This window comes from Anneissia japonica, unplaced genomic scaffold, assembly GCF_011630105.1.
Source record: "Anneissia japonica isolate Jap-2015-1 unplaced genomic scaffold, ASM1163010v1 scaffold1587_len1432017_cov164, whole genome shotgun sequence".
Lineage (NCBI taxonomy): Eukaryota > Metazoa > Echinodermata > Crinoidea > Comatulida > Comatulidae > Anneissia > Anneissia japonica.
The window spans coordinates 1,276,338-1,304,096 of record NW_022713643.1 but is presented as its reverse complement, the minus strand read 5'-3'; the positions used below and the strand labels follow the sequence as shown (position 1 = coordinate 1,304,096).

General features: G+C 33.7%; 1 protein-coding gene across 1 annotated transcript in view; it reads left to right on the top strand.

Moving 5' to 3' along the window:
* LOC117108669 (xanthine dehydrogenase/oxidase-like) overlaps nucleotides 1-26,886 on the top strand; it is a 29,273-nt gene extending 2,387 nt beyond the window's left edge. Inside the window, exons 2-34 of the mRNA XM_033250766.1 lie at nucleotides 1,676-1,774; nucleotides 2,511-2,568; nucleotides 3,112-3,208; nucleotides 3,609-3,717; nucleotides 5,668-5,856; nucleotides 7,428-7,508; nucleotides 7,786-7,869; nucleotides 8,023-8,164; nucleotides 8,263-8,430; nucleotides 8,726-8,802; nucleotides 9,140-9,236; nucleotides 9,837-9,946; nucleotides 10,234-10,412; nucleotides 10,827-10,992; nucleotides 11,564-11,698; nucleotides 12,062-12,148; nucleotides 12,388-12,505; nucleotides 14,273-14,324; nucleotides 14,723-14,927; nucleotides 15,141-15,260; nucleotides 16,265-16,486; nucleotides 17,359-17,492; nucleotides 20,135-20,309; nucleotides 20,968-21,159; nucleotides 21,645-21,793; nucleotides 22,153-22,234; nucleotides 22,724-22,948; nucleotides 23,152-23,226; nucleotides 23,477-23,529; nucleotides 25,376-25,556; nucleotides 25,859-26,047; nucleotides 26,301-26,468; nucleotides 26,571-26,886. Of these exons, the coding sequence (XP_033106657.1) occupies nucleotides 1,724-1,774; nucleotides 2,511-2,568; nucleotides 3,112-3,208; nucleotides 3,609-3,717; nucleotides 5,668-5,856; nucleotides 7,428-7,508; nucleotides 7,786-7,869; nucleotides 8,023-8,164; nucleotides 8,263-8,430; nucleotides 8,726-8,802; nucleotides 9,140-9,236; nucleotides 9,837-9,946; nucleotides 10,234-10,412; nucleotides 10,827-10,992; nucleotides 11,564-11,698; nucleotides 12,062-12,148; nucleotides 12,388-12,505; nucleotides 14,273-14,324; nucleotides 14,723-14,927; nucleotides 15,141-15,260; nucleotides 16,265-16,486; nucleotides 17,359-17,492; nucleotides 20,135-20,309; nucleotides 20,968-21,159; nucleotides 21,645-21,793; nucleotides 22,153-22,234; nucleotides 22,724-22,948; nucleotides 23,152-23,226; nucleotides 23,477-23,529; nucleotides 25,376-25,556; nucleotides 25,859-26,047; nucleotides 26,301-26,468; nucleotides 26,571-26,621 (4,221 nt within the window). The 5' untranslated portion in view covers nucleotides 1,676-1,723 and the 3' untranslated portion in view covers nucleotides 26,622-26,886. The remainder of the gene's footprint in view (nucleotides 1-1,675; nucleotides 1,775-2,510; nucleotides 2,569-3,111; nucleotides 3,209-3,608; nucleotides 3,718-5,667; nucleotides 5,857-7,427; nucleotides 7,509-7,785; nucleotides 7,870-8,022; nucleotides 8,165-8,262; nucleotides 8,431-8,725; nucleotides 8,803-9,139; nucleotides 9,237-9,836; nucleotides 9,947-10,233; nucleotides 10,413-10,826; nucleotides 10,993-11,563; nucleotides 11,699-12,061; nucleotides 12,149-12,387; nucleotides 12,506-14,272; nucleotides 14,325-14,722; nucleotides 14,928-15,140; nucleotides 15,261-16,264; nucleotides 16,487-17,358; nucleotides 17,493-20,134; nucleotides 20,310-20,967; nucleotides 21,160-21,644; nucleotides 21,794-22,152; nucleotides 22,235-22,723; nucleotides 22,949-23,151; nucleotides 23,227-23,476; nucleotides 23,530-25,375; nucleotides 25,557-25,858; nucleotides 26,048-26,300; nucleotides 26,469-26,570) is intronic.
* Nucleotides 26,887-27,759: the final 873 nt, after the last annotated feature.

Sequence of the window (27,759 nt, the reverse complement as noted above, 5' to 3'; positions counted from 1 at the left end):
TATAATATATTGGCCTATGTTTTTTATTTTTTATTTGGGTAGGTTAAGATTTATTCCTTTGCATGAAGTACTTTTTCTTGATTCCATTTTGCTTATTTTGTTTAAACTGTTCCATTGGAGCTTTGGTGCATTTCTTTATGAATTTTTAGTATTTTATATTACTTAATATTAAGTTTTAAGTTCGGTTCAGTTAAGTTTTGCCTTTTAATGTTTTGATTTATCCTCTCCTTTTTCTATTGTATATTTTGTAAGACCGCACAACTGATTGTGAGTGCTACCGATACAAAGATGAAGTGTCACAAATAAATAAATAGTGTTATGTGATTTATTGTTAAGTATTGACCTTTAGACATGTAATGTCCTCTCTCTTGGGCCCTGAGGTCAGCCAGGTATTTGTTAGTGACCAAACCAGCTTTTATAATACAGTACAATATTATTAAACACAGAAATGAAAAATATATAGCAGATTTTTCAATTATTATTTTAATAAGATGGCAATTTGTATGCCTACATTTTTCTTATGATGGTCAGAGCAATCTCACCAAAACGTTAATATAATCAACCAGTGATTTTACCTCAAAAACCATATTGTTACACCTCGTGTAGGCCTACCCCTGGGCGTTGATCGGTGGGGAACAGGGGAAAACGTCCCCCCACTTTCAAAGTTAGGGGACACCATCAACTAAACCCCCTCCCCTTTTCACCAATCACCATTTTAAAAAAGCGAGTGGAAGAATCAATGACACAATTTTGTCTTTTTGACTTGAGCTCTGTTCCCAGTGCGGTGCATATTTAATCATCAAAACCGAATAAAAAGTTGTATTTTATACCTTAGTAACCACTCCATCGATTTATGGTTGCAAACAGTTATCAGACGCTCAATTTATTATAAAAATAATGTACACTTTGCTTTGCGTTAAAATTGGAACCTATTAGCCAAACAATTTGCAAACTTGAAAAAGTGCACAATTTCTACTGTAAACGATTTATTTCTTTTGTACGGTATATTAGTAAGACCTGTATATTGTTTAATATTATCTGCATACATACTGTAGATTCATGTTTTTCCTAATTTCAAAAGTAGTTATAATCTCAATATTACAATTTTCTTCCATGTCCTTAACCAGCAAGTTGTCAAACTCACCCCAATTATCACATATTATTCTTTTGGGAGCTCCATGAATACCTATCCAGTGTTTATAAACATGATAACAAAAGTTTTAGGTTCTTTATTATTAACAATACAACCTGTACTGAATCTACTATTCTCATCAATGATATGTAAATACCATAAACTTTTATCTAATTGATGTAGGTCAACAGTTTTCGATTACTTCCTGCAAAACTTCTTATGTTAAAAACATGCATGAACTAGAGAGCACTCTCACCAAGAGTGCATACCTCCATCCACATCATAATTATCCTCTGATGTTATGTTTAGTACAGACAATGAAATAATTAAAAGATAATGATAAAAAAAATAGACATCATGGGATTCAAACCCGAAGCAAAACACATCAAAGAAAGGCAAACACAGTGCTCGAACAAAGGACACAGCGTCGCTCTCAACGAATGAGAGCGACGCTATATATATTTATTGGAAATTTAAGAACAGGATTTTTGATGTATTTAAACGCATTTACTATTTTTTAATAGTATAATCATCTTTTTCCAGTTTAGTTCATTGTGTAGACGTTACAGATTGGAGTACTGAGACAACAACATGTCCACTGATCAAGAAACACAATTTATTTTCTTCTGTAATGGACGAAAGGTGTGTACCATGTTTTAAGTTACGTCTGAGACTACAGACTACGTTATTCTTACTATATTATACAAATTTTTGTATAGTTTCAATATTCTGATGAATAACCAGAAATGTTGGACTGGACATGTTTCGGCCACTGTGTACTCCTAGTAATGAATTAGGCAGTACATCAGGAGCAATAACCTGCTTTTCTGAAGAATGTATTCCTTAACGTGCAGGTAGGGATAGAATATAATTACAAACCATGGAATAGAATAGATGGTTTGGTGGCTACACCTAGTTGCTCTAAAAATAGGCTAAATTATTTGTTTAAACTACAAACAGTGTAGTATAAAATACTTTATAATAATTTTATACAAATGTCTTATTCAGATTTAATTAATATATATAGAAATCATTGAATTTGTTTTTAATGTTTGGTTTACGAACATCAAAATTTGACTCGAAATTCTTTTACTGTAGTAAATAGTTGATTTAGGACTTCTTTGACTCCAGTTTTCTAAAGCTGGGCTTCCACCGCGCCCGACGGTCTATGCAACGCCACGACGCACACGCAAGGGATCGTTTTTAATGACGATAAGTTCAGACTGCCACTAGCAATCAGCAGAAGGTGCGCCGCGCAGTCTAGCTTTCACAGAAAACGTGGTTGGATTCATTGTACGACGGTCGTACGAGTGAATGCCCGAATAAAAGCATCGCCCTTTGTTTATGCTTCCAACTTAAAATTGTTGCGTATTTTCAGATTACTGACAACAGTGTTGATCCAAGCATGATGTTGCTCAGTTATCTGCGACTGAAATGTATCCTAAGTATTATTGAATTTTAGCAATTGTAATAATTATTATGATACAGTATTTTAGTATCTGTACAAATTACCGAATTACATATTTTTATACTCAATTTTTGATCTATTTTTCTATTTTGCAATAATATAATGATTTTTCTTAATGAACTTTTGTTGTCATAATTTGTCTATCTATCTATCTATCTATCTATCTATCTATCTATCTATCTATCTATCTATCTATCTATCTATCTATCTATCTATCTATCTATCTATCTATCTATCTATCTATCTATCTATCTATCTATCTATCTATTTATCTATCTGTATATCTATCTATCTATCTACCTATCTATCTATCTATCTATCTATCTATCTATCTATCTATCTATCTATCTATCTATCTATCTATCTATCTATCTATCTATCTATCTGTCTATCTATCTGTTTGTCGGGTGGGCGGTCTGTCTGTCTGTCTATCTATCTATCTAATAGGATTTATTGATATTCATTTAGGCCATTTAGATAAAATTTTCTTAACAAGAATGAACAATAATAGTGAGGTTGACAGGTTCCAAGCTCGGCTGTGGTGAAGGAGGATGTGGAGCCTGTACTGTCATGGTATCAAGCTACGACAAGGCGACGAAAAAAATTTCGTAAGCAACTAAAATAATGTTATACTCGAATTATACATAGAACACAAGTTCAAAAGTTTGAAGCAAACCCAACATGTCTCACTTCGATTTTCTAAAATTGATTCCTAAAATAGTGAACAATTAGTAACATTCACACTAGATAGAGTGGAATTTGTAAATTACAAAGTACTGTACAAATAGTGTACTTTGTAATTTACAAATTCCACTGATAGAGTGGAATTTGTAAATTACAAAGTATACTACTCGCTTAATGTCAATTAAGAAATAGGCTTATGGTGGTTACTTTTAAATACAACAATGTGAATAAATGCACAAAGTCAGCACATAGAAAATATTGATATAATAGGTTACCTACTATCGCATTAACATTACCTGTAATATATTTTCGTCCTTTTCCAAGTCACATCTCAGTAAACGCGTGCCTGACCCCAATATGCCAGATTCACATGATGGCGGTTACAACAGTAGAGGGCATTGGAAGCTTGAAGACGGGACTACATCCGGTTCAGGTAATCTCCATAATATCTCCAATTAAGGTACACAAGTCACTGATATATATATTCACAGTGGCTGTAGTTGTTTTGATTATTACAGGGGCGAATCCAGAATTTTTCAAACGGGGGGTGGGGGGTGCACAACAGTCTCAAAATAGGTGAGTAGCACGTAACTTTGATTTGCGTTGAAAATTTAAAAATTTAATGGCAAAACAGGGGACATGTGCCCCCGTGCCCCAACTGGATCCGCCCCTAAATTATCGTCGTAGAACTATCACGGTCATATCACTTCAATATTAGACTGGTTGCTATAGACGTTAAGAACATGATAACAAATACGACTAACGTTATTATTAGCTTTCGATATTCCTGTCTACGATTTTTATTGTAATATTGCGAATACCATTTTTTTTTTATTGGTAAACACTATTAAAAGAAGAATTTGATCATTGAATTCGTAGGCCTATGTATCGTATCGTAGGTGGAAATTGCGCCGCAAAAACCTCGCTGAAATGGATACGTGCGCCTTAAAAGATGTCATCTATATTATACTTAACGTCTAGGATTCGGAACCTATCGTTCTGAAAAGCTGTAACAACATAGATCATCAAAGTCTTCATCTCACGAAGTGAACATAATTCCCTATTTCAGCTTAATTGAGGGAGAATTAATTACTTTAATGTCGATATTTACTCTGGATTTTCAGCTGTTTTGTACACGTGGCATTATTTACACAGTCACTTAGATTCCTGTAGTTTGACTATAATAAGGCCATGTAAAAAAATAACTTGTTGATCATCCCCTCCCTATATAATAAAATTACCCAACCAAAGGCCATGTAAAAAAATAAGTTGTTGATCGTCCCCTCCCTACATAAAATAAATCACGAAAATATCGTCTTTCCGCCCAAAATTCAGCTTCGGCTAGCCTCCTGTTTTTTTGTTTTTTGGTTTTTTTTTGTGTAATTATTTTGTCTTTCATTTGTTTGTTCGTACAGGGAGATGTTAGAGTATATAAATTCCACCTGATCAAACGCTACACTGAAAGATCCGTCAAGTTAAAATGAGGCCTTGCTCTCCATAGGGAATTTGAAGACTTTGCATGTACCAAGGGGATGGTTTCATTACAAGTTAAAATAAATAAAAACAAACAAACAAAAAAGAAGAAAAAACACCTCCCTGCCTACCGACCATCAATTTCAACAACTTTGAACTTGCCAATGTGGTTCGCTTACCTCCTCATAATTCATCAATTTTTGACAGCAAGGCAAACCATGACCTCTAGATCTTAGAGTAGGCCCCTATATAAATATATGAAAGTTGCAGCATATTAACATAAAGTGTCTAATCTATGTAGGAACTTTCTATTTCGATCTACAGTATCTTCCATGTGTCACAAATATATAATTTCTAAAAGAAATGTACAGTAATTAGTGATGCCAATAAACTAACACCTTACTTCATTTATCCTACCTAAACATATAACCTACCATCAACGTACACAAATAAATGCATAACGTTCACCACCGCATTTATCCATGAGTTTGTCTAGGAGAAATATGGTAACCTGAACGTTGGGGTCTAGGCCCAGTGATAAATTCCCGTAGAATTTTTGTGTATCCGTCTGTAATTAGGCCAATATTTTAAAGGTCATAAATAATTGTTTTATTTTATCAAAACTAATCGCGATGTTTAACATATCAGAGGGTAATTATTTGTTGTTGTTGTTATTATTATTATTATTATTATTATTATTATTATTGATTATTATTATTGTTGTTGTTGTTGTTGCTGTTGCTGCTGCTGCTGTTGCTGTTGTTATTATATGATTATTATTATTACTCAATAATAAATCACGAATTTGTTTACTATTTAGGTCTACGTGTATCGGAATGCTTTAGATATGAAATTTAGAATACCGATTATACATTATGAGCCCAATTTTACTTATTTTTTTTTTTATCAGGAAAGGATTGCAAAATCGCACGGGTCTCAGTGCGGCTTCTGTACTCCTGGCATCGTTATGTCAATGTATACTCTTCTAAGAAACAACCACCAGCCAACTATGTCAGACGTTGAGGACACTTTTCAGGGAAATCTTTGTAGATGTACTGGATATCGACCGATCCTAGAAGGATTCCGAACTTTCACAAAGGTAGAGTAGGCCTATCAATATATTTTATGTTAAAGAACTTCTTCATTGGTTTAGAATTATACACTACAATGCGTTGGCAGTTGTATAAAGTGCTACTCAAGCTTAAGTATTCAACGACCAGGTCCGCATCAGAGTATTAATAGATCTCAATTCACAGTATACACTGTCTCTTATACACATCTAGATGTGTATAAGAGACAGCTTGGATATCGACCGATCCTAGAAGGATTTCGAACTTTCACAAAAGTAGAGTATCAAAATTGTTAATATGAAACTTTTGTATTGATGTTTTAGTGGCTTAAACCAAGATTTCACTTTCAACATTTGAATTTCCAAAAACTTAACGATTAATAAAAACCTGTATTTGTTTATTCTGTACTATATATATAAGAAATATAAGGCAGTAATTGCCTTGCCCTGGCCGTCGACGTTTACGGCCAAGGCAAGGCAGTAATTGTATCTCATTAATTTATACGTGTTTAAATTGAACTCGCATAAATAGTTATGTAGTATATTTACTATTAATGTCTGGCATTAAAACAATCAAAACAGTTAGCTAACAACGACCTGTTTTGCACACTTGGATATCGACCGATCCTAGAAGGATTCCGAACTTTCACAAAAGTAGAGTATCAAAATTGTTAATATTAAACTTTTGTATTGATGTTTTAGTGGCTTAAACCAAGATTCCATTTTCAACATTTGAATTTCCAAAAACTTAACGATTAATAAAAACCTGTATTTGTTTATTCTGTACTATATATATAAGAAATATAAGGCAGTAATTGCCTTGCCCTGGCCGTCGACGTTTACGGCCAAGGCAAGGCAGTAATTGTATCTCATTAATTTATACGTGTTTAAATTAAACTAGCATAAATAGTTATGTAGTATAGTTACTGTTAATTATTTCTAAAAAATCAAAACATTTCGCTAACATCGACTTGTTTTGCACATTTAGACGATTTCATTTATATTAATATACAGTAGAACCCCTCCTTTGGGACACCCCTATTAAAGGGGACACTTTTCCGTGAAACGAGGAGAATATATCATTTAACAATACGGCCAACCCCTACGGGAACAGGGACACTCTCTGAGTGTGCCAAATGGTAAAATAACCCCTATTTAGGGGACACTTTTCCGTGAAACGAGGAGAATATATCATTTAACAATACGGCCAACTCCTACTGGAACAGGGACACTCTCAGTGTGCCAATTGGTAAAATAACCCCTATTTAGGGGACACTTTTCCGTGAAACGAGGAGAATATATCATTTAACAATACGACCAACCCCTACGGGAACAGGGACACTTTCTGAGTGTGCCAAATGGTAAAATAACCCCTATTTAGGGGACACTTTTTTTTCCATTGTATCACAACAACTACAGCAGTCTCAAAATAATTAATTTATATGAGTTTAAACTGAACTCGCATTGTACTGTCAAGGTCTTGTATTTAAACAATCGTAACATTTAGCGACTTGTTATGAACATCTAAATGATTACATTTATATTATTTTAATTAGTAATTCGTAATTAATAACAAATATTTAATGATCAACTTTTTCCAGAATAATGACTTCACTGATACAGAATATTTGGCTTGTAATGGTGGAACTCAATGCTGTAGATCTGGGGGCGGAATCAATGGGGTAAGCTAAATACAAGATAATGATTTGGAACCATCTCTTGGCCAGGGATTTTGGAACAACCCTTGGCCAGTGATTTTGGAACAATCTCTTGGCCAGAGATTTTGGAACAGATCTTGCTTTAAATAAGCGGTCTGAAGACATGGCTTGAGAAAACTAAAATTCTCTATAGCCATGTGGCTACTAGAGTTATTGGTAAGAAAAGGATGTGTATTGCAATAACAATTAGTAAAATACTGCCTCACACCATTTATAATGCTAGTTGATGGATTTTTTTCAGATATCCAAAACGCTTTTTCAGCCTTCAAAGTTCACCGCATATGATCCGAGCACTGAAATCATTTTCCCTCCTGAGCTTATTTTGGTAAAAAATAAATTCTAAATATATGCATTGCTCGATTATTATTCATTTATACCATTATCGTTGGTTTATGTAACATTATGTTCATTACAATAGAATAATAGGTTTGAAGTAAGGCAACTGTTGATTAAAAATCTATCAGATATTTTTACTTAGATGTTAGAAAATGAAAAACCAAAGCTTTTAAGATTTACTGGTGAAGACGTCACTTGGCTGAGACCTACCAATCTTCACCAACTCTTCGATATCAGAAAACAGTTTCCAAATTCAAAACTGGTTTCGGGAAATACGGAATTGGGTAAGAGTAATTATATATGAAGTAATAGAAATGTTTATATTAAGCCCTAATTGTTATTGTTCACAATTATAATTCAAATCTGATTTTTCTATGTATAGGGGTCGACGTGAATCTGAAGAAAGTGAGATATCCCATATTAGTTTCACTTACCCACATTACTGAGTTGAACACAGTTGAATCATGCGATGTTGGTGTAAAAATTGGAGCATCAGTTACACTATCAAGAATTGAGGAATTTTTGAGTAACGCAATTAAAAAGATTCCAGGTAAGTTTCGGGTAAAATCGGTGATTTGTACATATCACACCGTACGGTGTGGTGTATGCGTCACACTGATTTCAACAAAATCGCCTCACGCTATCGCCGGCAGCTTTTATCGGCGCAGATTGGTTGATCGAATCGTTGAGCCTTCTCGATTGCATCGGGGACAGCTTCGCAGTGTCATGACTGCATTGAGAATATTATAGCAACAATTAATGTATGTATAATGGGAAGTGGACGTGTTTATTTTTTTGTTAAAACAGACGTTTTCACATGTATCGAAGTGACTTTTATTTTACAGATCACAAATGTAAATCGCTGTTCGCAATTGTTGATATGCTTCATTGGTTTGCCGGTCAGCAAATACGAAACGTGGCCGTAAGTAACCTATAAGAAAAAGCAATAATTTTGAAATTGGGCGCTATCGCATTAATGTGAATTTTATGTTAAAGAACTTCTTCATTGGTTTGCAATTATACACTAAAATGCGTTGGCAGTTGCATAAAGTGCTGGTCAAGCCTATGTATTCAACGACCAGGTCCGCATCAGAGTATTAATAGATCTCAATTCACAGTATACAACATATAGCGTTTTTGAATGATATAATATCGTAAATCACATAATGAAAAAAATAATCTACTAATTTTGTATACTGAATATACGACTAACTTTCACCGTTTAACTTTCACCGTTTTTTCTGAAAACATTCTTCCAGTCAATTGGTGGAAATATAATTACCGGAAGTCCTATTTCTGATTTGAACCCAATATTTATGGCGTCTGGATGCACTCTTGAGGTTGTCGATACAGAAGGTAATGTAAATCACGTTTCCAGACATTAAGAAAGGAAGGGCGACTGCAGTGGCTGATTCAAGGGGGTGAGGGCCAGCCGGCCCGGGTCCCCCTAAATGTTTCAAAATTTAAAAAATTTGAGAAATTATGAAAAATTCCACTAAAATTTGAGTCTTAGCGTGCCATTTCCGACCTATAGAGGTGCCATAATCATAACTTTTCTTCCTAATCCCCGACCATGGTGGGGCTGAGGTAGTATAGACCTTCCATTTGTGAAAGTCTCTTTCTGGGCCTCCTCTATTTCAAATTCCTGGATCCGCCACTGGACTGATTTCAAAATTGTCTTTTAAAATGATATGTTGACTCTTACTTGCAAGAATTCTGGTTACAGTAAATTGTTACTGAAATCAAAAGGAAGGGCTGGAGGAATATATTTTAGTAAATAAAAAAAGAAGAATAATTTTTAGCAAAAAAAAAAAGAATAATAATCAGGAGGAAGTTTGATACTAGGCCTACTGAAAGCACACCCGTGAATCTCATGGTGCATGGTGTGAAACAGAAACATCATTGCAGTTGCATGACGTCATTTAAATAAATAACTGTCGTGTTTTTACCATTCAGGTGTTCGGCGTTTAATTCCAATTGTAAATAAATTCTTTACTGGTTATCGGACAAATTCGATGAAGCCCAATGAGATTCTCATATCAGTCACTGTTCCATACACAAATAAGGTAACATTGGGTTTTATATTTATATATATTTTAATAATTACAAATTATCAGGCGTAAAAAGTAAATAATTCCAATTGAAAGCTGCGTGTCTAAAATGTGTAGTTCATAGACCCGCTTGATAAAGTCGCATGGAATGATACTTTCCTGTTTGTATTTACTGGCTAATACTAGTCAACTTCGAAGCTAAAGTCTTGTGCAAGCTACGGCAATTTGTAATATTATTATTATTATTCACTGAGGGCATTTTCTTTAACATGATCTGCATAATATAACATCACTATCTCAAGTCGGAGCATTTCAAAGCATTTAAACAAGCCCATCGCCGTGATGACGACATCGCTATAGTGAATGCTGCCTTCAGGGTGGACTTACAAGATGAAGTCATCCAGAGCTGTTCAATGGTATTTGGTGGAATGGCGCCCACAACAAAATTAGCAAAGGAAACGATGAGCAAGATTATTGGAAGGTAACTATAAACTCATAAGGGTATATGGAAGACACAACACAATTTTGAACAATAAGTAACCTATTTGGCTAACTAAAATAATGTTTGTTGTCTCATTTATTTTTGCCACCTTTTTCATAAAATGAAGTTTTTAATCATTCAAAATTGTTTCTCCTGTTTATTAATCTCTGTTTCGTTTTTGACCCAATTTTTCTTTTTAGGTTTGTTTTAGTGATTTGATGTATTTTATATTGTTTTGTCTTTGTATATGAAAGAAATAAATGAAGTGAAATACAGAATCCACAAGGAAATACAATTTTAACAACAGAAAAATTATGATATTAATTATTGGAAGATTTAATTTGTTTTAGTTTACAACTTTTGTATGTTATGAACTTAATTAATCAACCTTCCCTGTTCTCTGTTCTTTTTAAGGACGTGGGATCAATCATTACTTGAAGATACAACCATACTCCTTGCCGACGAGATGTCCCTTCCACCTGACGCACCCGGAGGAATGGTGGAGTACAGACAGTCCCTCGTACTCAGTTTCTTTTTCAAGTTTTACCTGACTGTGAGACAACACTGCTCATTTTCCGAGGTATTGACACAAGTTACGTAACTAAAGGATTACTAGAATAATTCTTGAATAGTTATATATTTAGCTCTAATATAATAATAATAATAATAATAATAATGATAATGATGATGATGATAATAATGATGATGATGATGATGATGATGATGATGATGATGATGGTGATGATGATGATGGTGATGATGAGGATGATGATGATGGTGATGATGATGGTGATGGTGATGGTGATGGTGATGGTGATGTTGTTGTTGTTGTTGTTGTTGTTATATTGTTATTGTTGTTGTTGTTATTATTAGTAAGGATTCGTAGTTTTTCACCAAAATGGCCAGGGTTTGATTCCCGGCATGAGATATTTCTATTCTATGTTTAAGCTTCATTTTGAAGATCAATAGGTTTATGATATTTATTTAAATTGTTGGAACATACTGTAGGGACATCTAATTTATAATGCTCACAAAAAAATCAGTTAACAAATAATATGATTAGAAATTTTGATTTATATTTAATACAACTGTACGTAGGCCTCTACATGATATCTGTCTCTTATACACATCTAGATGTGTATAAGAGACAGACCATACTCCTTGCCGACGAGATGTCCCTTCCACCTGACGCACCCGGAGGAATGGTGGAGTACAGACAGTCCCTCGTACTCAGTTTCTTTTTCAAGTTTTACCTGACTGTGAGACAACACTGCTCATTTTCCGAGGTATTGACACAAGTTACGTAACTAAAGAATTACTAGAATAATTCTTGAATAGTTATATATTTAGCTCTAATATAATAATAATAATAATAATAATAATAATAATAATAATAATAATAATAATATTAATAATAATAATGAAAACTTTCAAAGCGCCGGTATCCCTTTAAAGAAAAAGCTCATGGCGTCCCTCCACAAGAAGTCAAAAATTGAAAGACAAAAGAACAATGAAGATTAATAACCGTACTTGGGTCAGCGTCACTCTCTCTATGTAGCCAATATTTGGGCTCAGTAATGACAGGGCCAAATATAGGGCAAGAATGTTCATCTTTTTAAACAAAACTGTCATATTGTCCACATTTACAGAATAAATGTATCAATATACAATCAGTAGATATGTCAGCAACACTTCCCTTCAAAAGAGCCGATAAACGGAGCACTCAGATGTTTCAGGTGAGCAAACAATGTTTCGATCTGCTTCTATTGAATTGGTCATTTTGAAAGAGAACTAAATAACTTGATGAAACACTGATAGATCAGTTTTTACTACAAAAATCCTTAATAAGGAATATAGAAACTGTTATATTTATGACATTTTGACAAGGATAGTACTTTAAAAAAAAAATTCAATAGAAAGTTAATTCCTTACTAAGTTTGCTAATAACAGTATTTATGTTATTAATCTCTAACAGGAGATCCCTGATAATCAATCCTCTGTTGATCCTGTTGGCCGCCCAATGGTTCATTCGTCGGCCTACCAGCAGGCTACTGGAGAAGCTGTCTACATCGATGATATAGTTCCATTTCAAGGTAAGATCCTATACTGTCGAGCACTGTACTGGTGTCGTTCGTATCTTGATAAACGCCCCAGCCTGTTTGTGTTAGTAATGTGGTGCAAGCCTTTTGTTTTTTATTTTTTAGTACATCAGAGTTCAATTCTTTGCCCACGGAGGTTCACAGTTTATATACCCAATTCTAGATATTGTCCTGAAACATGGACTACCTTATCATGTGTATGCCGATGACACACATATTTACGTTTCTTTTAAGCCAGTACAGGAACAACTTCATATTGCTATGGAGTCTATCGAAAGATGTATTGCAGACTTGAAACTCTGGTTGAGTTTATTATAATGGGGTCATACAAGCAGTTGCTAAAATGTCAGTCTTTATCTGTTAGTGTTGCTGATTGTGCCATTTAACCAGTACAACATGTTCGCAATCTGGGTGTAATTCTTTAAAGTACTGGTAATGAAAAATGATGTTGCTGGTGTCATTGCTACTTCATCATTATTACTTAGGAATATCTGGAGGTATTTTTACAAATCGGCTATGGAGAAGAATATCATGACTTTGTTACATCTTGCTTAAATATGGGCAATTCTCTCCTTTTAGAAATATCAAAATCACTCATTCATCACCTTCAAATTATACAGGATACAGCTGCCCGATTCTTGACTGGCACACAGAAATATAAACAAATCACAATCTGTACTTCAGCAACTTCATTGGCTTCCGATTTCAAAAAGAATTACTTTTTTAAATGTTATTGATTGTATTTAAAATATTAAATGGTTTTGGTCCCAGTTATCTCAGTGACCTCTATGTAGTGAAAACACACTCACGCAGTCTTCGCTCCAGCAGCAATTTACTGCTTTCCAACCCACGTTCTTTCAATTCTAGGGGTAATCTTATGTATTATTATTATTATTATTATTATTATTATTATTATTATTATTATTATTATTATTATTATTATTATTATTATTATTATTATTATTATTGTTGTTGTTGTTGTTGTTGTTGTTGTTGTTGTTGTTGTTGCTGTTGCTGCTGCTGCTGCTGCTGTTGCTGTTGCTGTTGCTGTTGCTATTGCTATTGCTGGTGTTATTGCTATTGCTATTGCCGGTGTTATTGCTATTGCTGGTGTTATTGCTATTGCTATTGCTGGTGTTATTGCTATTGCTATTGCTGGTGTTATTGCTATTGCTATTGCTGGTGTTATTGCTATTGCTATTGCTGGTGTTATTGCTATTGCTATTGCTGGTGTTATTGCTATTGATATTGCTGGTGTTATTGCTATTGATATTGCTGGTGTTATTGCTATTGCTATTGCTGGTGTTATTGCTATTGCTATTGCTGGTGTTATTGCTATTGCTGGTGTTATTGTTATTGTTATTGCTGGTGTTATTGTTATTGTTATTGCTGGTGTTATTGTCATTGTTATTGCTGGTGTTATTGTTATTGCTGGTGTTATTGTTATTGCTGGTGTTATTGTTATTGCTGGTGTTATTGTTATTGCTGGTGTTATTGCTGGTGTTATTGCTGGTGTTATTGTTACTGTTATTGTTACTGTTATTGTTATTGCTGGTGTTATTGTTGTTATTGTTACTGTTATCGTTATTATTACAGGTATTATCAATTATAGGCCAACATCTTGTAAAAAATTGGAGGCTCTACGGCCTTGCTGACATACATTAAATACAGGATAAAACAGCATTGCTACAGTAAATATTTACAATATACCGCACAGATATAATGCCTATGATATTACAATTTACAAGTATTTTTTTACAGATGAACTCTACATGGCCATTGTATTCAGCCAGAAAGCACATGCAATAATTAAGTAAGTGCTGATTTTACGTGGTCTAATGGTAAGGATTCGTAGTTTTTCACCAACATGGCCAGGGTTTGATTCCCGGCATGAGATATTTCTATTCTATGTTTAAGCTTCATTTTGAAGATCAATAGGTTTATGATATTTATTTAAATTGTTGGAACATACTGTAGGGACATCTAATTTATAATGCTCACAAAAAAAAATCAGTTAACAAATAATATGATTAGAAATTTTGATTTATATTTAATACAACTGTACGTAGGCCTCTACATGATATTGTTAACCGTTGATTTCGTTAATCTGAGTTGAAATAATTTTGAAACGTTATATACATAATTTCATCTTCCACTTCGGCGTTCGCATGACGTGATACAAGATTTAATCCTTAATACCGGTTTATGCAGCGATGACTTAATGCAGATTATTTTGGTTTGGTTGCTGGACGTTATATATATGCTATTATTTTTCAAATTGCCTGCTAGGTGTGTTGACGCTACAGCAGCGTTGCGCATGCCTGGGGTCTATGCGTTTATCGACCACAATGACGTCACAGGAAGTAACTTTTTTGGTGAACTTGGACAGGGTGAGGAACTCTTCGCTACAGTAAAGGTATCAACATGTTTTCTATAAAAAAAAAAAATGTTATTGTCAGATCCACCATAATATATGATACTACACAGTTAAATAAAAAATTATACTTACGTTATAGGCCTATTAAAAAAATAAATCACAAATTATTATATAAAATTCAATTATAAGCTCATCCCGCCGCCTTTGCCAGTATTTATGAATTAATTCTTCACAAAATCCATTCCTCTGTAGGTAACTTGTGTCGGCCAATACATCGGAGGAATCGTAGCAGACAACAAGGAGATAGCGCAACGAGCAGCCAGAATGGTTCGTGTGGAATATCAAGAATTAGAACCAATCATCTCCATTGAAGTAAGTACCAAATCTTATATAGAGAGTGAATTATCGCAGAGGTAACAAGTTAATCAGAGATTGCAAACCCTCGCCCTGTTGCGCCATATCTATCAGTTTTAGACTCAGTTTTAAACAGACAATTACACACACACACACGCATACACAGACGGGCACAATTGCAATACCCTTCACCTCTCCTTAAGGGTAATTAAGAGATTGGACTGTGGTGCGACGCGGACATTATATAGATTATTAATATAGATAAAGCATAAAGGAATGTTTTATACGTAGCTTTCCTGTTTTAATAAAATCTTAATTTCCAATCTAGTGGTTGGCATAGCGACAATGAGCTTAAAATTAGACGTAACAAATGCTAACGCAACGTGTGTTGCGTAAACCCTTTCAACGCATTATTAAAATGTTTGAGCCAGTTCACAGCCTTACAATGTCCGTGTTATTTTATCATAACGCAGAAATATTAGTATAATTAATGATATTATTCATATAATTTATAAGATCGAAAAATGCTTGCATTTTTCTGCAAAATTTTCAATGAATGATCAATGATTGACCTTCGTAAAAGGAAAAATATTATAATGGTTAAACAAGGTGATAGCAATGTCAACATATTATAATTTGAAGGGAAAATATTTCAAAAGTATAAGTGTTGTATATAGAAAGTAGAGTGTAAGATTAAATAACGAATAACTTGAAAAAAACAGTCATAAACAAAATTATGAATTTAAATAATATCTTTAATTAAAATTAAAGGAAAAGTAAGAAAATAGAACGAAAGTGTAGCAATTGTACGCTATATGACTTATGTGCATAAATTTCAAATGAATGCAAAATGTTTCTAAAAAATACGGTATATGTTAAAGATATTTAAAAAAAAACTCTATTATTGATAATAATGAAATACTGTACAAATTGTACTTTATATCCTGAATATAAAAATAAAAGTGGGACGACCTCACAAAAGAGAAAAAAAAACTACGATAGTTTTATTTTGCAACTTGCAGGATGCCATTGCAAAAGGAAGTTATTTACAGCCAATCAGAACACTGAGAAATGGCAACGTGTCGGATGGGTATAATAACTCAGACCAAATTATTAAAGGCGAAATAAAACTTGGAGAACAGGAGCATTTTTACTTAGAAACACAAACTGGATTAGCTCTACCAAAAAGAGAAGACAACGTCATGGAAATTTTGTCCTCATGTCAAGATCAAAGATTTATGCAGGTTCAGTATCTATAATGTTTAGAGTATTGCACATTTGTTAGTACATCACGGCATGCCCATTTTATTTTTAAACTGCATACCATATAAAATCTTATTCAAAGCTAGATTGAACGTACAATAAACTATAATCATAATTATAGTTAAGGGCATCAGCCACAGCTAAAAGGCTATCCAATCTATTAAATATTGATATTCCTTACTCATTGTGGGCATGAGAATCTCAGTCAAAATATCATCACTGATGGTCGTTAAGTCACTCCATACCATGTGTCCGCTATATACCACTGGCTGCTTGCTTGGTTCGCCGCACCCATACGCGCATGACGCGCTCTTCGTCATCTGTGCAATTCACCACTCCCCTTTGCAAGAAGCGAATTGGTGATACATCGTTTCCAGTTGTTGCATCTAGGTTGTGGAATCAATTGCCTGAGACTATGATAGGTTGCACATCATACATTTTATCGTACCCTTAAAACGCATCTGTTTATACAATTTTCAATGTTTGGCTCTGTATTATTCTTTTCTAATGGTTTGCATTATTTTCTGAGAGCCGTTGTCTCGGTCACTGTCTCTGCGCACCAGTCGTCTGGCAGGGCAAAGTGTTTCCTGTTCCTTTAGGTAAAGGTATGAATGACCTGAATTATAAGCAGATTTGAGGTTCCTTGTGCATGATACAAGTGCTTTGTAACCGTGAGGAAAATCAGCTATATATATATTATTATTATTATTATTATTGTTGTTGTTGTTGTTGTTGTTGTTGTTGTTGTTGTTATTGTTATTGTTGTTATATTATTATTATTGTTATTATTATTATTATTAGTATTATTATTATTTAAAGAAATAATTCAAGTGCTATATGTTTGTAAACATAGGCAAGAGTTGCAAATGTTCTGGGTGTACAGTTTCACAAGATCACGGTTCGAGTGAAAAGACTCGGAGGCGGCTTTGGCGGGAAAGAAACACGTTGTTGGCATCTTTCTGCTGCTCTTGCAGTCGCAGCCAAAAGGTATAAGTTCTTCCAGCTCTTTAGAGTGTAGGTCTATACACTAGTCACAGTGTACTCAATGGAGTGTAATGGTTTTTCGGCCTATGTCGAGTGTTTATTTTCAGATATTCCTGTATGTCACTTTAAAATAACAACCGATGAAGGAACGTTTGGAGTGATATTCTGAGTTTTTTTTTTAGTGAGCATGATTCAATTCCTATACCTTTGATGCATTCAGCCGCTGTCCTGTCATTACATAAACGATATAGCTAATTACAACATCTATAGAGGTTTTTAGAAGTTTACCAGTAGTGAAATTTGGAATGAAGTCATCCGAACCATTAGTACATAGCTTCACCACAACTAGGTTAAGTTGATGAGAAGTAAATAAATAAGGTTTAAGAAGTAAATTTGAATAGGTAAAATGCCACTATGGAAATGAGCTTTGTTGTGTTAGTTAAAATGAAAGCGATTTATTGGCGGTTGACGTAAGTGATTTTAGATGAAAAAATGGTGCGTAAAATTAAATGTCATCTTGGAGAGGTTCGTTAGCTAATGAGACGCAAGACATGTGAGGCAGTGGTTCGGATATTAACTGCCTTAAAAGGATTTCTATATATTATACATTTGTCCATAAATAATTTTATTTGATTCTTGTTGTTGCAATGTTGGTACAGGTGTTACTCTGTTAGTGCTGCAGTAGCAAACGTCGTTATAGTAGAGTAGATATAGTTCAAAAAAGGGCATAACCCCCAAAAAATTGCAACAAAAGGCTTTTCAACAGATTTTGGTAGTATTAGATGTGCTAAATAACATACAAAAAGTCTTACAAAATCCGACCACCGGAAAGTGTTTTTTTTTTCAAGATGGCCGCCAAAATGACGCCAATATCATAAAACAGCTACAAATTGTATTGTAATTGCGGATTTTATCATCAATATCAGGCTTTATGAGTCAATAAGTCATTTGAGACAATTATTTTTAATATGATGAGCAATATGAATAAATTCAAAATGGCATGCAAAATGCCATTTATCATTTAACATTTTCGCTATTTTACCTTATGTCAACAAGTCTTTGGAATAACCTGCTTTAAGAAGCTTTCTGATTGGCTAATTTGTCGTACGTCAATATATTTGACATTAGCAATTTTAGAAAAGTAACACTCAACATGGTAAACATGAATAAACAGGCATCAATAAATAAATTAATTTGAAGTGTCTTTTCATAATCTCTTGGTGAATGAATCTGTTGCGCCCAAGCACTAAAAATAATATATTTTTGAAAGAAGTTCTCTGATTGGCATGGTTGGAAGTTAAACTATCTTGAGTATATTTCTCGTACGATTAAAATCGTAACGGTACTAGTTTGGTCTACAGGAGCTCGTGCTTTGTACAGGTCATTCCACTTAGAAAAGCCTACCTGTCGTTAGCCATAGTAGCCTAGGTCAATACTAACTCCGGCTATAAAAATTGATTATAAGATTGAAAAGTATTCACCTTATTATTGTAGTAGTGACACCATGTCCACATTTTAATTATTGTTATTTATTCATTAAGGTTATTATATATATTATTTATATTTAAATTTAATGTATTGTTTAAGTATAAATTATTACGTCCATGTTAAATTAATCTTATCTATTAAAATAGTTTTAAATAATATAGTAATAGTCATAGCCGAGGCCTAGCCTAGGCCTAAACCTAGTGACTATGTGTGTAGCAAATAAAATTATAAATAAAAAGTATAAATAAGCGCAAATTGTGAAATAATAAGGAAGAAGGAAGAATAGGAAAGAGATTTTGGAGCGGGAATATACAAAAGTAGTCAATATGCCAATATTGCATTACGGTATGTTTTTGTAAACATTTTTGGGACCTAATTGTCAGAGGTCTCGGTGCCACGGCCTACACTTTTCATAATTCAACATCGATGTCCAATATATGAAACATGTAGGCTGCCGGCACCTTGACCTCTGACGATTAGTCCCAACAAATTTTCGAAAAAAAATGTGATGCAAGAATGACAAAATGATTATTATTATTGTTAATTTTCGGTAAATATTTCAGCTGCTCCAAATTTCTTTCCTATTCTTTCTTCCTATGCTTCTTCTGTTTTTTAATAAAATAAATTTAATATACTAATACATATTTACGCATAATATTTATATAAATATATAAATAAGTATATCATTTCCATACATATTTACATATTTTAACTGGATTCTAGAACTAGGACTTTGTATACATTGTGTCTGTAATTAACATAATTCAACCATATTGTTTCATCATATTGCTTTATTTAAATATTATCAAATATTTTTAATCTTTAACGATTACATTATTTCATATAATATTTTCAAATAAATGTCGAAACACTTTTAATGTTTTTTTTAATTAATTAAATATAAACTCTGAAAGTAAATTTACGTAGATTAGATCAATAACAATGGACATAGTAGTAATCCTTATATATTCATAAACAAGAATAACTTTTTCAATCTTCTAATCAATTTTATACAGCCGGATTTAGTTTCGACCTAGGCACACTCAATACTACCAACATCCTTTGAAAAACCTTTTGTTGCAATTTTTTGGAGGTTAAACCTTATTTCTACTGTACTATTACTTAGTTTTAAATAAACTTATGCTATTGTCTTCTAGAGTTGGGCGACCAGTGCGATGTATGCTTGACCGCGGTGAGGACATGTCGAGTACGGGAACCAGACATGCTTTTCTGGGACGTTATAAGGTTGGCTTTACTAATGAGGGCAAGATACAAGCATTGGAGATTGATCTGTACAGCAATAGCGGAAATTCTCAGGATTCATCAATTTCAGTAAATTATAGCCTTAATTCTTGCTTCAAGAGATAATACTGATTTAAATAGAATTGGTTGTTGGTTTAACCAACACACGTATATTTAAAAAAAATTAAGTTGTCTAAAAATATCATAAAATAAAATAACATTTACAAATATAGGCACTCAACGGGAACGAGAGTCTTACATTGGGAATCCTAAATGCTAGCATAAACTCTAAAACTTCAGTAAGAAAACGTTGGGACACAAACATAAAACAGAGACATCTTAAAATGAACTGAACGTAACATTGTAATACCTAACAATTTTTTTTTGTTTTTTTTTGTTTTTTTCGCTCATACGTATGCATTTAAGGTGTATGCATACAAAATAGTAAAAATATTCAGACGTTAAATAATGACTTTGCTTGGGCGGTTAGGTACAACAAAAATAGACTCAACAACAATCTTTTATGGATCTTCAGGAAGGAAGAAAACAGAGAATCTATGGCTGTTAGGTCAGGTTGGAAAATGTTGCAAGGCTTATTTTAGAAAAAATTAATGCTATTGACTCGATGTGTGCTCATGATGTCACATTAAGTAATAGGCTTACTTTTACGTAAGCCACACGTAGCGTTCTGTACATAGATTGCATCTATTAGGACTTATAATACAGTATTGTTTATTTTTTTCTTAAGGTAATGGAATGTGCAATGCTTCGTATGCAAAACGCTTATTACATCCCTAATGTAACAGTTAGAGGGTACTGTTGCAAGACCAACATCCCTTCGAATACAGCATTTAGAGGATTTGGAACTCCTCAGGCGCTGATGATGACAGAGAACTGGATCTCCGACATTGCGTTGGCGTGTGGCATTTCACAGAGAAAGGTGCTGAAACGAAGATTAGTTATCACAATCATATTATAACACGCCACATTCGTCAAAATTACTTTTAAGCTTCTATAACAGATTTGACGATTCTTCTTCATAGTCGTTTGATTAAAACATCGGCAATTCTTTGGCTAATTTTTGTATCAAACTATTCCCCTCTCTAAACTTTTCCAATCGCTCTGTTGTGTCATGTTTCTTTAAATGCAAGACATGTTAACTTTGGAACTAAATGAATTTATCTAACGCTACAATTTATTGTGTTTAACATAATTACACCGTAGACCTATGTTTTTCATCAAACCAGATGTAACATTTCAACATTATTATATTTACTTTTCTAATAATTTATTTTCTGGTACTGGCAGAACCAATGATGGATATTTTACCACCCTAATGTAGGACATTGAAAATGATTTAAAAAAAATGAATTGATATATTTTCAAGTATTGTAGGTCTATTACCAAGTACGTTATTATTAAAAGGTGCGAGAGATTAATATGCTTCAAGATGGCGAATCGACATACTGCAATCAGAAAGTGCAGGACCTGTACCTAATAAAAAGATGCTGGAACGAATGCTTAAATAAAAGTGATTATGAAATGAGACAGTTACAAGTAAATGAGTTCAACAGGTTTGTGTATTTCTAGGTCTACAGTTATAGTCAAAATGTTAAGTTAGGTGATTATGATAGCGCATGCATTAATTTTTATGGGCTTATCTAAATTGAAACCATATAAAATATTATGAGAAGTAATCTAGGCAAAGAGACACATTTACTAATAAGGGAACAAATAATTTTAGGTCTAACACCATGATGCTGATAATCAAATCTAGTACTGTGCAGCAATGATTATTATGTTTATTAGAAGTATTAATATTAAGCGCCTCGAGGTTGTGACAACGTGAGGCGCTATATAGATCCACAGTTATGAATTATTACTGTTAATCATTAATATTATTATTGTATAAAGACATTTTAATATTGTATAGATCAAACAGATGGAAGAAGCGAGGAATATCAATAATCCCACTCTCATATGGAGTCGGCTTTCATGCAAAATTTTTGAATCAGGTTGGTATAAACAGGGTTCCTTTGCCTACATATACTACTGTACTGTATTCTAGTAGTTATATTAATACGATTTCCATCCAGTCACGAGAATTCTATACTCGTCATATCCTAGCTACGAAATAAAATAAAACCATTTATAATTCTTTTGGCTTACATGAACACATCTAATGAACTTAATAGTTTTTAAAAAATACTTGAGTTTAGTCGGTGAGTGCGAATAACTCCGAATAAAGCATTAAGTTACGCAGGCGGTCGGACAATCCGAGGGTTGAAAAACAGATATTATGCTATTTACGGCATTTTTTTTTTTATTGAAGCCAGATATATATGAACTGTAGGTCCCACTTTGAATCTCGCATATCACCGGCCACTGCCAGTTACTTGCCTTCGGGCATAGGCTACTTTTTATTGTTTACCCTGACCTTCACCATGGTGAAAGGTGCCAAGGTCTGGATCCACGCCTAACTCTCCACGCCTTTTGTTCTCTAGGCAGGGGCATTAGTGATCATTTATACCGACGGAAGTGTTCTATTGACACATGGAGGTGTTGAGATGGGACAGGGGCTGCACACTAAGATGATCCAAGTTGCGAGCCGAACACTGGGAATTGCGTCAAACAGAATTTACACAAATGAGAATTCAACGAGCACAGTACCAAATACGTCGCAAACGGCAGCCAGTGTTGGCTCAGATCTGAACGGAATGGCAGTTAAGGTTAAATTGATTTTATGTTCTGAGTATATTACCATTAACTATCAACCCCCTCCCACCCTGTTCTCCATCAAGATAACGAACAAGGGCGGATTCGATAAGTGTGGGGGAAGGTTGGGGTGGGGATGTCAGTATATCTCACAATTATATGCTGCCATATTAGACACCAAATTATGTATTAATTTTCATTTTTCCCCCAAAAAAAGATTGCATGCGAGAAGTTATGTCGAAGACTTGAGCCCTACAGAAATCGAGAGCCAAGCAAAACATGGGATGACTGGGTGAGCTTGTAACATACTGCAGTACGAGTACATGATGTTTGAAAAATAGTTAAATCATGACACAAAAACAATTACAAGAAAATATAATATACAGTGTTTTAAGTAATCATTGCTGGAATTTATAGTAGACCTTATTGACGAATTTAACTATCAAATTAAAATAATTATGCTCTTCAATTTTTTGCATATTGTTCAATGAATTTCCAAAATAAATGTAAGCACTCTGATTTGTTTTTGTTCTATTTCGTAGGTTAAAGCAGCCTATTATGATAGAGTTAGTTTATCTGCCACGGGGTTCTACAAGTACGTAGTACAATTGTTTATTGTAAACTTACATATTGCACTATTAAGCGTTTCATTTCATTTCGTTTATTCGTCTCAAAAAACATTAAAACAGTACAAAACACATAAAATATACAAAGAGACAGGAAACCCAAAAAGTGAACTAAATCTACTCTCGAGTGGAATAACTAACATAAAAAGACGAAACTTTACAAAATACAATATAAATATATTAAAATGTTACATGCCAAAAACTCTAGTAATAAATGTATATATCCGCCTATTGATTGATTTTATTCAGTATCAGTAGATGCAAAAATAAAAAGTGAGCGATGACAAAGAAAACAAGGACATGATACTAAAAGGTAAAAAAACACCTTATTTCCGTCGGCCTTGGCCCATACCGGCAGCTAGGTAGAGCGGCCGCTGTCCAGAACGGCCGCCAATGTGTGTTTGTGTATGGAACGCCGGTGACGCACTCACAATTAATAATACAATACCGCTCTCTAAATACAAAGCTTTCATTCATTTCCTTCGGGGTTCGTTTAAACTGATGTTAACCCTATTCAGCGCTTTGGGTATGCACCTTTCATTAAAACATGCTTAAATCATGGAGGAAATATCCTCCATGCTTAAATACGGTACACAGTGGTGTACATTGTTACATTGGGTTTTCGGCAAGAGTTCACAATTGCCATTAATTACTACCACTAACAGGGCACGTCACATAAGTGGTGGTTTCAGTTAACGCGTGTTGTAAGGAACCGAAAGTCGTGAGTTCGAATCGCGCTTCGGTGTTTAAATTTTTTCTTTGTATAAATTATTATTATTTTTATTTGAGAGCTGGTTGACACAAAATCATCTGGAAGAGTTAATAAGATAGAAATTTTTAAATAATTAGAATGTTCATTGTACAAAATAATTTTTTTTTTAATTGAAAAAAAAAATGAATATCAAGAAACGATTCAAACTTGTGGTTCTTTAGAAGACATCCATAACCGACCGCGCCATCCATGCGACATGCCCTATTAGTGGTAATGGCAGTAATGTACAGTCTTTGCTGAACCCCTGCTTTGTTTTGTAGGTGTACGGGGAACCCTGGTGTCAAACTTTAAAAAGGGCCATGAACGTTTGTTGGAAATAACCTCTAGTTTATGTGTCCTGCACGTCCGTTCAAAACTGGTGACGATGGACGCTTTTAAAGTTTGGTAGCCAACAACAAGAACTACAAGAACAGCAGTGATGTACTGGAGTCCGTCTTGCACGGACCCCCAAAAAAAGAGAATATAAAACACAGGGGCAGTAAAAAAATCATCAAGATAAATAAAACAGCAAAGACGAATACAATTTAGTAAAACAGACGATAAAATACAATGCAATGAAGTGTAAAACGTCAATTAAAAAAAATCAAAACATTAAAAAGTTTGACAAGTTAAAATTTCGTAAGGCTTAAATAAATGATAAAAGTTGAAAATTTTAAATATTTAAATAAATGATAAAACCATAAAAAAAACAGCTTAAGCAAATACATGTTATTATTCATCACTACCGTTGTATTGTTAAATTGCATTATTTTGTTCCCGTACACGTTTTTTTTGTGTGTGTGTAGACCTATGTGTGTGTTTGTGCGTTTTTTTTCTGAATTTTTTGTGGGGTTTAACATTTTTTTTAACGTGGCATTCATTTTTTAGCACTGCCTCTTCCATTTAATCAAATATGTTTATTTCAACGTTCCTTGCCTTTTTATGATCTGGATTGTAAAATCTTGATTTTATTTTTGATCGATTGATTGATTGATGTACGAATATAGAGTTGAAATAATATTGTAGATGGATGAATATCTTGATGATTGCTTTCTTTGTAAAAGGACACCTGACATTGGCTATGAATGGGATACCAAGTCTGGTGAGCCATTCTATTACTTCTCGTTTGGTGCGGCCGTTTCTGAGGTTGAAATTGATTGTCTGACTGGTGATCACATGGTTTTGCGGACTGACATTGTCATGGATGTTGGAGACACTATCAACCCTGCCATTGATATTGGACAGGTGAGTGGAAGATCCAAGACATACAGAGAATAATAATATAAACATTAAATGAATATATTTAATATTTGTTTGTTTGATGACGTCGAAAATAGCATACAAATGTGTTTTACGGTCTGATCTGATGTCATGTCCTCTTACATTCAGAATTGTCGGCGAATAATAGAAATTGCTATTCTCTGTATCACACCAATCAAGTTTGGAATGCTTAGGATGTTTACATAATTACTTTCAACATGTATAATTATGAAACCAGGTTATAAATGAGCAACTCAGATTTTTAACTGATCAATTATTTATTGTAGATTGAGGGCGCTTTTATACAAGGTTATGGTTTATTCACTTTGGAAGAGCACCGCTGGAGTCCCACTGGCAATTTACTGACAAAAGGACCCGGATTTTATAAGTTACCTGGCTTCACAGATATTCCTGTTGAATTTAACGTCTCTCTTCTGGACGGGGTGCCAAATAAAAAAGTAGTTTGCTCATCTAAGGTATACAATTAATCTGCCTGTTTATATCAAATAAAAAAATATACAGTGTCCTCTATAGTCACCTAATCTAAATAAAACCTTTTATTATTAGTCAATCATACTATTCATAATCAATCGATTAATTAATCGGCCAATTATAGGGAGCCTGTAAACTATATATTATATTTATTTTTAAATTAAGTTGCGTTACAATTCAGTGTTCTTTGATGATTGCTGATTGATTTTGACTGACACCTCCAATGTTTCTTTACAGGCAATTGGTGAGCCACCTCTTTGCTTGGCTATCTCTGTTTTCTATGCCATCAAAGAAGCCATCTTTAGCTCCAGACGCGATTCCGGTATCGAAGGAAGTTTTCGATTGGACAGCCCGGCAACTGCTGAGCGAATCAGAATGGCCTGCGTGGATAAATTCACGGGAAAGGTGAGGGAATGGAACTTATAAATATGTTATTTGCAGATATTTTTGTAATATTGTTTTTGAATTCAAATAATAACGAATTGACTTGTTTTTATATCTTTTCAGTTTCCGTCTGCTACACCTGGGACATTCACTCCGTTCTTTATTCGCTCATAAGAAACGAAGAACTATAATACTGTATGGTGTGTATGGTCATGGCACAATAACTTGTATTGTATTTCGTAATATCTGAGTTTTTTTGCAATCACAATTTGATTGAATAGGTTAGAACCTATTGATCATATATTTTAAAGGGAGGCCTGTACGAAATTTGGTACAAACATAATCATGGAAAACAGACAGAAGAGAAATTATAACATTGCTTTTACATGTTGCAACGTCAAGTGAGAAGAAGAACTTAAAGAAATGCTATTAACAATAATGAGTAGGACATGGTGTTTGTCTTCGAAATGCAAACTCAAAATGTAAAAATGACTGAATTGAATTGCTACGTGAAAATTTATCTCATTGTCCAACAAAATTATTTAAACATAATCAAAAAATAAAAATACATAGGCCTATTTGAAAGTTAAGAAATATAATTATATTTCTCATTATTAGTTGATTATACATTATTGAAATACTGTAACCTTAGAAAATGGAGGAAAGAAGCTTCTTTGCTCCTTGCTTAAATCTAGGCCTGACAGGCGGTCGTGATTGATTATGAGCTGTATTCTTTGATAGTTTCTCATTTGTTCTTGCTAATATTATACTTTTGTAGTAGGCTTATCAGTTATGTAGTTTAATTTTTGTAGTAGATTTGTACATTAGACTTTACAAAAATACATGCTGTTACTATCCCATTTACCAGCAAACCCTTTAAAAGGGCATTCAGGCGGGTTGGTGAACCAGGTTTTGCCAGAATCTTATCTCAATAATCCAATTAAAAATTAAGAGTCATTATCACAGCATGCATTGCTGTTTCTCATTAAATTACCAGTATAGTATTTAAAAACCATCCTGGAGAATTTTAAAAACCTGTTGTTCAAAAAAATTTTGCATTTTTATTACCTTAGCTATAATTTCAGATAAAAATCATAATAGATATGCTTTTGAATTTTAAAAATCATGACTTATGTTAGAAGTTTGATTTAATTGTGCTAGTCTTCTTATGAACTATTCACAACTAATGAGCTTCACTGTTAATCTTGTTAGTTCCTATGCATGTAATGCAATTAAAAGAGATAAGAAGAGATCAGCAAAACCTGGTTCAAAAATTGAAAATTTGGTAAATGGTGAAGTTTCCTCATGAAAA